Genomic DNA, 13,116 nt, shown 5'->3' on the forward strand with positions numbered 1-13,116 from the left:
TCCTGGCACAGTACTGACAAGAAACATTGCACAGGGCCATCTTTGATGTGTATAATCTTCTTCATTTTAAAAGAGGCTAACCTTAGTGTTATCATGCATTAAATACTATTAATATTTTTGCCTCCTTTTATTACATTGCTATTTTTGCAGAGGTTTTTGTTTTGTTTATTTTTTTCTAAACTGTGCAAATAACCAACTAACAAAGAGGCCTGGGCAATAAATCGATTGTTTTGATAAATTCGAGTTTTTTTGTTGCAGACAATTAAAACAATTTATAAATTATTATAAAATTACTTATTACACACCTAGCACAACATGGGTAATGCTAACTCAAACGAGGCGTTTGTTCCAAAGAAAAGAAAAGTGTTGTCAGTGGTTTGGATTTGCGGCAACGGGCGTGGAACAAGTGACTGTACGCTGCAAAGTTTCTTTAAAAAAGGAAGCAGCACAACAAACTTTTTCCAGCATGTGAAACCGAAGCAACCAGTCGAGTGCAGGAAATACAAGTTTTTACGAGGCCAACAAGAACACAACAAACAAATAAACTCCCGCTAAAAAGTACAAACCCCGGTTCCATATGAGTTGGGAAATTGTGTTAGATGTAAATATAAACGGAATACAATGATTTGCAAATCCTTTTCAACCCATATTCAATTGAATGCACTACAAAGACAATATATTTGATGTTCAAACTCATAAACTTTTTTTTTTTTTTTTGCAAATAATAATTAACTTAGAATTTCATGGCTGCAACACGTGCCAAAGTAGTTGGGAAAGGGCATGTTCACCACTGTGTTACATGGCCTTTCCTTTTAACAACACTCAGTAAACGATTGGGAACTGAGGAAACTAATTGTTGAAGCTTTGAAAGTGGAATTATTTCCCATTCTTGTTTTATGTAGAGCTTCAGACGTTCATCAATCCGGGGTCTCCGCTGTCGTATTTTACGCTTCATAATGCGCCACACATTTTCGATGGGAGACAGGTCTGGACTGCAGGCGGGCCAGGAAAGTACCCGCACTCTTTTTTTACGAAGCCACGCTGTTGTAACACGTGCTGAATGTGGCTTGGCATTGTCTTGCTGAAATAAGCAGGGGCGTCCATGAAAAAGACGGCGCTTAGATGGCAGCATATGTTGTTCCAAAACCTGTATGTACCTTTCAGCTTTAATGGTGCCTTCACAGATGTGTAAGTTACCCATGCCTTGGGCACTAATGCACCCCCATACCATCACAGATGCTGGCTTTTGAACTTTGCGTCGATAACAGTCTGGATGGTTCTTTTCCTCTTTGGTCTGGATGACACGATGTCGAATATTTCCAAAAACAATTTGAAATGTGGACTCGTCAGACCACAGAACACTTTTCCATTTTGCATGAGTCCATCTTAGATGATCTCGGGCCCAGAGAAGCCGGCGGCGTTTCTGGATGTTGTTGATAAATGGCTTTTGCTTTGCATAGTAGAGCTTTAACTTGCACTTACAGATGTAGCGACCAACTGTATTTAGTGACAGTGGTTTTTTGAACTGTTCCTGAGCCCATGTGGTGATATCCTTTAGAGATTGGTGTCGGTTTTTGATACAGTGCCGTCTGAGGGATTGAAGGTCACGGTCATTCACGGTCATGCCGCTTACGTGGAGTGATTTCTCCAGATTCTCTGAACCTTTTGATGATATGGACCGTAGATGTTGAAATCCCTAAATTCCTTGCAATTGCACTTTGAGAAACGTTGTTCTTAAACTGTTTGACTATTTGCTCACGCAGTTGTGGACAAAGGGATGTACCTCGCCCCATCCTTTCTTGTGAAAGCCTGAGCATTTTTTGGGAAGCTGTTTTTATACCCAATCATGGCACCCACCTGTTCCCAATTAGCCTGCACACCTGTGGGATGTTCCAAATAAGTGTTTGATGAGCATTCCTCAACTTTATCAGTATTTATTGCCACCTTTCCCAACTTCTTTGTCGCGTGTTGCTGGCATCAAATTCTAAAGTTAATGATTATTTGCAAAAAAAAAAAGTTTATCAGTTTGAACATCAAATATGTTGTCTCTGTCGCATATTCAACTGAATATGGGTTGAAAATGATTTGCAAATCATTGTATTCCGTTTATATTTACATCTAACACAATTTCCCAACTCATATGGAAACGGGGTTTGTAGTTTCCTGTGGTGGAATCATTTAGACTAGACTAGACTGAACACAACTGTGACCTGAAAATTGATGTGTGTACTAAACTCTGATTATGAAGTATCGCTAATAATAATAATAACACTAATCGTTGCACATTCATCTTCGTATGCTGCCTTCAACATGTCCACGTGTGTGTGTGTGTGTGTGTGTGTGTGCGTGTGTGTGTGTGTGTGTGTGTGTGTGTGTGTGTGTGTGTGTACATAATCATACAAAGCTTTTACCCAAACAAAGAGCCGATTAACCAACACTTCCCGGTTAATAGGTTGTCCATGATTACACACACACACACACACACACACACACACACGCGCTTAAACACATGTACACACACATGAGCACACACACACACACACACACCCACCCACACACACACACACACACACACACGCACGCACGCACAGACACACAGAGTGACCCGTGTTTGGCCTGATCAGCAGCATGTTGCTGGGTCAAGGGCAGACCCTCCACTGATGACAGCTTGTGTCGTCCATGGACAGAAGAGGTTGTCTTGGCTAAACACGAGCATGTTGCAGTGAGGCGGACATTGGACGTGTGGCGGCGTGAAGAAACGCCGATCGTGTTAAAACTATTTCAAAACCAGTAGGTCATCCTCACACGTGAACTGCTTTCTAACGGCATTCACAGTCTTCTGATTGCAAAACACAATCATAACATGCTCCTATGGACACACGTGTACACATCAATGTACACACACACACACACACACACACACACACACACACACACACACACACACACACACACACACACACACACACACACACACACACACACACACACACACACACACACACACACACACACACACACACACACACACACACACACACACACACACACACACACACACACACACAGGAACGACTGAAGATGAAAAGCAGATTTCTATTTGATCAGCATTCTCCCTCACCTCCAAGTCAGAGTTCAGCTGTAAGCTGCAAACACACACTCTAGTAACACAAACACATTACACCATCACATACACACATTACACTAACACACGTATATTTACACCAACACACGCACACGCACTTGCAAACATTACACTAACACATATCAAACCAACACAGACACATTAAACCATCACATACACACGTACACGGAAACACACATTCACATTACACTAACACGCACCAATTAAACAACACACACATATTACACTAACAGAGACACGCGTTACACTAACACACACCCATTAAACAACACACGCACACACACACATTACACTAAGACACACATTCCACAACACACACTTTACACCAACACAGACACACCTTACACTAACACACACACATTATATCAACACAGACACACATTACACAAACATACACACATTATACCAACACAGACTTAAATTACACTAACACACACACACATTATACCAACACAGACACACATTACACTAACACACACATTACACAACATTACACTAACACAGACACACCTTACACTGACACACACACATTACACCAACACAGACACATGTTACACTAACACACACATTACACAACATTACACTAACACAGACACACCTTACACTAACACACACACATTGCACCAACACAGACACATGCTACACTAACACACACACATTACACAAACATACCAACACAGACACACATTACACTAACACACACACATTATACCAACACAGGCACATATTACACTAACACACACACACATATTACACAACATTACACCAACACAAACACATCTTACACTAACACACACACATTACACCAACATAGACATCGTTACACTAACACACACACGTTACACAACACACACACTTTACACCAACAAACCTTACACTAACACACACGCATTACACCAACACAGACACACATTTTACACTAACACGCACATTCATTACACAAATTAAACCAACACAGACACACTTTACACAACACACACACACACTTTACACCAATACAGACACACCTTACACTAACACACACCCATTAAACAACACACACATATTACACCAACACACACACATTACACAACACACATACATTAAACCAACACAAACACACATTACACTAACATGCACACATTACACAACACACGCACACACTTTACTCTAACACACGCACACTACACTAACACAGACACATTTTACACTAACACACACACATGACACAACTCACACACATTAAACAAAATACACACATATTACACTAACACAGACACACACATTACACTTAACACACACAAATTACACTAACAAACATACACTACACTAACACACATTACACCATTATAGACACACATTACACTAACACAAAGGTGAAATCATCCATTCATTCCATTTTGTCTGTGGAGGGCCAACAAAACAACAACAAGATGTTGGTGGACTCAGTTAGTTTGTGTTGTTGGTTATGTGTAAAAACAACAACAAGTTGATGTGTTGTTGGTGGGCTCACTTATTAGTTTGTGTTGTTGATTGTGTGTAAAAACAACAACAAGTTGATGTGTTGTTGGCTTACTCAGTTAGTTTGTGTGTCAAAACAACAACAAGATGATGAGTTGGTGGACTCCGTTTGTGTTGTTCATTATGTGTAAAAACAACAACAATATGATGTGTTGTTGGTGGACTCAGTTAGTTTGTGTTGTTGATTGTGTGTCAAAACAACAACAAGATGATGTGTTGTTGGTGGACTCAGTTTGTGTTGTTGATTGTGTGTCAAAACAACAACAAGTTGTTGGTGGACTCACCCAAAGGAGAAGACCTGGCTGGGCTTCTTCATGCTCACCCAGGAACTGATCAGACATGTGATCAAACTAGCAGAAGGAGAGAAGAGAACACAAAGGATGATAATGCACAACATTTGAGAAAGGCTGAAGATTTCTTTGTGCTTCAGCATAGTAACTATGTCTGTAAAACTAAGTCTGTATAACTGTGTCTGTATAACTAGGTCTGTATAACTGTGTCTGTATAACTAGGTCTGTATAACTAGGTCTGTATAACTGTGTCTGTATAACTAGGTCTGTATAACTAGGTCTGTATAACTGTGTCTGTGTAACTGTCTGTATAACTAGGTCTGTATAACTGTGTCTGTATAACTAGGTCTGTATAACTAGGTCTGTATAACTAGGTCTGTATAACTAGGTCTGTATAACTGTGTCTGTATAAATTATGTCTGTATAACTAAGTCTGTATAACTGTGTCTGTATAACTAGGTCTGTATAACTGTGTCTGTATAACTAGGTCTGTATAACTGTGTCTGTATAACTAGGTCTGTATAACTGTGTCTGTATAACTGTGTCTGTATAACTGTGTCTGTATAACTGTGTCTGTATAACTAGGTCTGTATAACTAGGTCTGTATAACTAGGTCTGTATAACTAGGTCTGTATAACTGTGTCTGTATAAATTATGTCTGTATAACTAAGTCTGTATAACTGTGTCTGTATAACTAGGTCTGTATAACTGTGTCTGTATAACTAGGTCTGTATAACTAGGTCTGTATAACTGTGTCTGTATAACTAGGTCTGTATAACTGTGTCTGTATAACTGTGTCTGTATAACTAGGTCTGTATAACTAGGTCTGTATAAATGATGTCTGTATAACGGTGTCTGTATAACTACTGTATTTTTCGGACTATAAGTCGCAGTTTTTTTCATAGTTTGGCCGGGGGTGCGACTTACACTCAGGAGCGACTTATGTGTGAAATTATTAACATTTTACCGTAAAATATCAAATAATATTATTTATCTCATTCACGTAAGAGACTAGACGTATAAGATTTCATGGGATTTAGCGATTAGGAGTGACAGATTGTTTGGTAAACGTATAGCATGTTCTATATGTTATAGTTATTTGAATGACTCTTACCATAATATGTTACGTTAACATACCAGTTGGTTATTTATGCCTCATATAACGTACACTTATTCAGCCTGTTGTTCACTATTCTTTATTTATTTTAAATTGCCTTTCAAGTGTCTATTCTTGGTGTTGGCTTTTATCAAATAAATTTCCCCAAAAAATGCGAATTATACTCCAGTGCGACTTACATATGTTTTTTTCCTTCTTTATTATGCATTTTCGGCCGGTGCGACTTATACTCCGGAGCGACTTATACTCCGAAAAATACGGTATTCTTATTTTATTTTATTTTTTCCATCCATTTTTCTACCGATTGTCCCTTTTTGTTTTTATTTTCATTTTTTGTTACTTTATTTTGTTTTCTCAGTACCTGTATTATGATTTCCCTATCAAATGAATAAATACAAATTATAAAAAAATATATATATATATTTTTGGTGGATATTTTTTGTACCATGACATACTCATATCTTTGTACACTTTTAATGTTTTTGTGTGTTTCACAGGTTTCTTTTTTTTTTTTAATTTCACATTCACTTCTCTTTTTTACGGTTTTGTTTCAGGGGGTTTTTTCGGTTCCGCTTCTTTTTTTGTAACGGTTTCAAATGAACAGCAGCGATTTTGGGCGTCAGTTGCCTGTGGGCGGGGCTTACAACAAGTTTACCCGGAAGCCGTTTTGCTTTGCAGGTAAAACACGGTAGATCTTGAAGACAGGATGACCCGTCGGTGCCAAAAAAAAAGTACAAGGTTCATTTGGAGGGAAGGAGTGAACCGGCGTAGCGTACGCAGGCGCATAAATCAGGCTTTAAGAGACAGAGTTCATACGGAGTTTACGTCTCCTTTCAGCGATCTTTAATTCATCATCATCATCATCTCCAACTTCATTTTTCATGAGACCAAGGAGCGCTGAGGCCACTAAAGCCACTGGGAAGCGACAAGGATGAGGTCACTCACCTGAAGAGGTCAAAGATGGTCAGGTAGGTGTAGGCCGTCAGAGCTGCAAGCAGAAAACAGAATATGTGTCAACGTCACGTGTCCGCCACTCAGGACGTCATCACCTGAGCAGGCAGCCAATCAGTGAGCTTGTTCCAAAGAACCCAGCACCTGTCTGTCTGTCAGGCGACGGAGCTTCCTGCCCGTCTGTCCGTCCTGGCGGCAGCTTGCAGTAATCGGGCGGTGGGTTGGGGGGATGAGGACAGCAGATTAGAGCGGCTTTGTGCTGAGAGGAACATTTTGTTTCCCCAGCGCCGTAGTCCATGTTGGCCAACCTGACGGCGTGTAATCCTGACAGGGCGGGCCGTGGCGAGACGAGCGCGCGGGGCGGTCAGAGAGACAGGCAGGACGATTGAGACGGAGCGACGCGTTGATGGGGCGGGGACGAGCTTAAGAGCGGGAAGACAGATGGAGGCAGACAGACATAGACAGATAGAAGTAGATTTTGCTAGAATCCTCCAGTCTTCACCGTTTGTGGACTGCTTTTTTTTTCACAAACTTTTTGACTCGGAGGCCAAGTTGGGTTAAAAAAAATTGTAATTGTAAATTAGTATGTGTATACAGTATATATGTACAATATATATACACACACACAGTAAATATACTGTATACACTATATATATATATATATATATATATATATATATATATATATATATATATACACACACAATATATATATATACACACATTATATATATATACACACATATAATATATACATAATATATACATATATATATTTGGACACACATATTTTTATATATATATATATATATATATATATATATATATATATATATATATATATATATATATATATATATATATATATATATATACATACATACATATATACATACATATACATACGTATATACATATACACACATTAAATATATATGTGTGTGTATGCATATATATGTATATTAGGGATGTCCCGATCCAGGTTTTTGCACTTCCGATCCGATACCGATATTGTTTTTGCATTTCCGATCCGATACCGATACTGACCGATACCGATACTGACCGATACTGGCCTATCTGAGCATGTATTAAAGTTTAAAGTTATTTAGCCTACTTAGTTGTCAGAATCATGTTGAAAAGGGTTTTAGTACTCTTGATAACAACTAGCCAGCTGAATTAGGGGAGTTTGAATAATACACAATGGTTGGTAACAAGAAACTGACCTGTTTATTCAAGGATAAACACAAAATAGACAAAATTATACATGACAAACAGAAATGGCATCATTGAACTAGGGCTGGGCGATATGGCCTTTTTTTAATATTACGATATTTTAAGGCCATATTGCGATACACAATATATATCTCGATATTTTGCCTTAGCCTTGAATGAACACTTGATGCATATAATCACAGCAGTATGATGATTCTATGTGTTTTGATTGATTGATTGAGACTTTTATTAGTAGGTTGCACAGTGAAGTACATATTCCGTACAATTGACCACTAAATGGTAACACCCCAATAAGTTTTTCAACTTGTTTAAGTTGGGGTCCACTTAAATTGATTCATGATACAGATATATACTATCATCATAATACAGTCATCACACAAGATAATCACATTGAATTATTTACATTATTTATAATCCAGGGTGTGGAGGGGGGCGCCGGATGTAAGTGTCAAAAAGACAGCCAAAAGAGTTTGATATGAGAATAAATCTAAAGTTAAAATATAGGGTAGAAATGCACCCATTTGAGATAAGCGTCTCGACAGACGTTACAATATTTGAACAATGATGACGAAAACTGTTGTCTCTGTCGTGTCCGTGTGTCGAAAATTGTTATGCGCTTATTTTTTTATTTGATTTTGTGCGTGGCATAGATTTGCCGTGCGCAGAGGACGTTTGAGCAGGCGCGCACCTTAGCGGCTGCGCTAGCATCACAGCTAACGTTAGCCATGCCGCTACCTCGCTCTCTGCTGGGAGAGGGCGTATACGTATGTGACGTATGACGTGACAGTATGTGACGTATGACGTGACAGTATGTGACGTGTGTAAGAAGGTGCGCTCGCTGTCTGTGAGAGGGAGACACAGGAAAGAGTGAGAAGAGCCTGTCGTGTAATGCCAGCAGCTAAAAGCAACTGCGTGAGAATTGTGGATGTGTTGAAGGTGTGCTGGAAAATGCGGAACGGAAATTACGGAGCAGCAGAAAAGTGGAATGTATTATTTAAATAGGTGCGTTGGAAAACACGGACCGGAGTTTTTTTTAAAACTGGATCTGGATCGGCATTTTCCCATGCCTTGCCGATACGCAATTTTTGGCAAATATCGGCAGCCGATCCGATCCAAATATCAGATCGGGACATCCCTAATGTATATATGTATGTATAAATGTATATGTGTATGTATATATATGTATATACGTATGTATAAATGTATATGAATATATATATGTATGTGTGTATATATATATACGCATATATATACATAAACATATATACACACACATATACATACATACTGTATATATATATATATATATATATATGTATATATATATACACATACATACATACATACATATATACATTTATATACACATATATAAATATACATATAACGCTCACATTATTAACTGTATCCACTCGGCATCCATTGCACCAGTCCCCACATTTGTGGTCCCTTCCAAGGTTTCTCATTGTTCCCAATGGGTTGAGTTTTTTTCTTGCCCTGATGTGGGATCTCAGCTTGTGATTAAGGGCTATATAAGTAAACTTTAATTGATATACCGTATTTTCCGCAATTTAAGGCGCATCTAAAAACCTCCAATTTTCTCAAAAGCTGACAGTGTGCCTTATAATCCAGTGTGCCTTGTATATGGACCAATATTGAGCGACAACAGGTCTCACAACTACGGTAAGCAGCCGCCGACTTCATTTTCCCCCGTAGAAGAAGAAGCGCACGGTGCATGCTGGGTGACTGCGCGAGGCGTGCATTTCATTTCCATTTGTGTGTTTATGTAGACCCCAAAATGGCTCCTATTAGGAGACACGCTTACGACGCAGAGTTTAAACTCAAGGCGATCAGTCACGCAGTAGAACACGGGAATAGAGCAGCAGCGAAAGAATTTAACATGAACGAATCAATGGTGCGGAAGTGGAGAAAGCAACAAGATGACCTGCGCCAAGTAAAGAAGACTAAACTGACTCGATTAATGACGACTTCGACGAGACGAAGCCGTTGGATGCCGTATTCGCCCAACTGTTTAATTCGGACACTAAAGAAGAAGAATTTGAGGGATTCGTGGATGAGGAATAACTTAATAAAATATATATATATATATATATATATATATATATATATATATATATGAAATACTTGACTTTCAGTGAATTCTAGCTATAAATATATATTTCTTTTATTGTATATTAGAGATGCGCGGTTTGCGGGCACAACCGCGGAGTCCGCGGATTATCCGCGGATCGGGCGGATGAAATTTAAAAAAATTAGATTTTATCCGCGGGTCGGGTCGGGTCGGGTGGTTAAAAAAAAATTAGATTTTAAATAGATTCAGGCGGGTGGCAGTTAAACCAATTCGGAAATATATATACATAGTTAAATGTTGTTACCCACATACGAAAAACGAGCAGGCACCTGCTGCATATGCCACAACAGAAGAAAAAAAAAAAAAGAGATGGACACTTTTACGGAGCGAAGAAGTGACGCCTCGCCGGGGTCCGGGACCGAGGCCCCTTCCCCCGAGAGGGCCCCACCGGGAGCCGTAGCTGAGGCGATCCGCGAGAAGGGCCCGACGCACGTCCAGGGTCACCACCGCGCCCACCGCACCGACACCCCGCCTCGTCCGCCTTCGCCGCGGCCGGCGTCACGCGCAGCAGGTAAGCAGCTTACCTGCCCGCCACCCCCGTGGCCGGGGGCTCGTAACAGGGGTCACTCCGCGCGCAGTGCGCTCACGAAAGGGGTGGGACTCACCCTGGTTGATATAGACAGCAGCTAGGACGGTGGCCATGGAAGTTGGAACCCGCTAAGGAGTGTGTAACAACCCACCTGCCGAATCAACTAGCCCTGAAAATGGATGGCGCTGGAGCGTCGGGCCCATATACCCGGCCGTCGCCTGCAGCGAGACGCGCTTGGAGGTGCGCTCAGCGCGGCTCCCATATGATTGCGCACTGGTGTGCGTCTGGGTCGTGACAGCGTGGCACGCGAATGTCTGTGCTGCATTGGATCAGTCTCCTTTCTTTAACAGGCAAAAGCTTTATAACCTCACTAATGCCTTGCATCGTCTATATTAGATATATAACAACGGGCGGATGCGGGCGGATGCGGTTCTGATCAAAAGTTAGATCGGGTGGATTGCGGATGGTTGACGACTTTCTGATGCGGTTGCGGATGAAATAATTGCCTATCCGCGCATCTCTATTGTATATATATATATATACATATAAAAGAAATACTTGAATTTCAGTGTTCATTTATTTACACATATACTTGTTGAGTTAAGGATTGAATTGTCCATCCATTCTCTGTCACTATTTTTCTAATCATGCTGAACACCCTCTCTGATGATGCATTGCTGTGTGGCACGCACAAAAGTGCTTTCATCAAATGCACTAGATGGCAGTATTGTCCTGTTTAAGAGTGTCACAACATTGCTGTTTACGGCAGACGAACTGCTTTACGGTAGACCAAAACGTGACTGCTGTTGTTGTGTGTTGTTGCCGCGCTGGGAGGACGTTAATGAAACTGCCTAACAATAAACCCACATAAAGAACCAAGAACTTGCCCTCGATCATTCTACAGTTATAACGTCATTGAGCAGGCACACCGTTTATATTGTGGGAAAGCGGACTCAGGTCCGCATGGACCTGAGTCCGCCTGAATTTCGGGAGATAATTTGTCCCGGGAGGTTTTCGGGAGAGGCGCTGAATTTCGGGAGTCTCCCGGAAAATCCGGGAGGGTTGGCAAGTATGTCACAGACAGAAAAATAGACTTAACTGTTAACAAACTTACTTTGAAAAGTGTTCAACTTCATATAAAGTCTGTCGTTCTTAAATCCAATGTTTTGAATCGATATCTATGTTCCAGAACAGATAAATGTACTTGAAATTTAGGATTATAAATGGATCTAGTATATATATCATCCTATGTCATCTTCTGTGTAAATTATATATGTAAAAATATGTGAATAATATTAATAATATCTGCATTATATTTGCATGTCAGAAACAACAAATATTCAGGTAATTATAAGTGTGCTGATACTAAATGTGTTGGTGACACACAAATACAACTAAGTGGAAGTGAGTTGCAAATATTAGTGATGTCATCGTACTGTAAGTGATCAGCATCAATCACATCCACATCACCTTACATGGATATGTTTACATGCACACAGCTCACTTCCTCCATTACATCTCCTGCTTTCGTACAGTGACACCCAGAGGATGACACACAACACACACACACACACACCGGCGCGCACGTGCACGAAGAAATGTGAAGACTGTTTGCCCTCATGTGGGGGGAAAAAGAGTGATGGATGGAGAACAATCAGGACGACAGGGGACAAAGACGAGAAGAGGAGGAGAAAGAGGGAAAGGAAGGAAGGGATGGATGGACCAGGGGGGGAAATATGAGCAGCGGGATGAATATTTAATGATGTGTGCACATGAGGAGCAGCCACCACACACACACACACACACACACACACACACACACACACACACACACACACACACACACACACACACACACACACACACACACACACACACACACACACACACACACACACACACACACACACACACACACGCACGCACGCACACCATGAACTTTTTGGCATTGGTTGTTGTCACCAGTGCGGGGACGTAAAAACATTACAACAATCTTGTGTATCCAAAATGTTGTGTTTTACTAGAATCTTTACTAAATAAAACTTCTACTTCACCGTATAATCTTGGGCCCCCTTAAGATTTGATTATGATTTGGGGTCTACGATTCGATTATAAATCAATTATTTATTAAGTATTATACTTTATATTATTAATATATATTGTATCAATTATTACATACCTTGGCTGCTGACATATGCA

The 13,116-nt window shown here is 40.3% G+C and overlaps 1 protein-coding gene across 1 annotated transcript in view; it reads right to left on the bottom strand.

The window, feature by feature from the left end:
* The window catches only part of slc30a6 (solute carrier family 30 member 6), a 91,519-nt gene that overhangs the window by 43,483 nt on the left and 34,920 nt on the right, over positions 1–13,116 (bottom strand). Inside the window, exons 5-6 of the mRNA XM_061967895.1 lie at positions 6,998–7,040; positions 4,930–4,995 (exon numbers count right to left, since the gene is read on the bottom strand). Of these exons, the coding sequence (XP_061823879.1) occupies positions 4,930–4,995; positions 6,998–7,040 (109 nt within the window). The remainder of the gene's footprint in view (positions 1–4,929; positions 4,996–6,997; positions 7,041–13,116) is intronic.

The sequence above is a fragment of the Nerophis lumbriciformis genome, linkage group LG02, assembly GCF_033978685.3.
Source record: "Nerophis lumbriciformis linkage group LG02, RoL_Nlum_v2.1, whole genome shotgun sequence".
NCBI lineage: Eukaryota > Metazoa > Chordata > Actinopteri > Syngnathiformes > Syngnathidae > Nerophis > Nerophis lumbriciformis.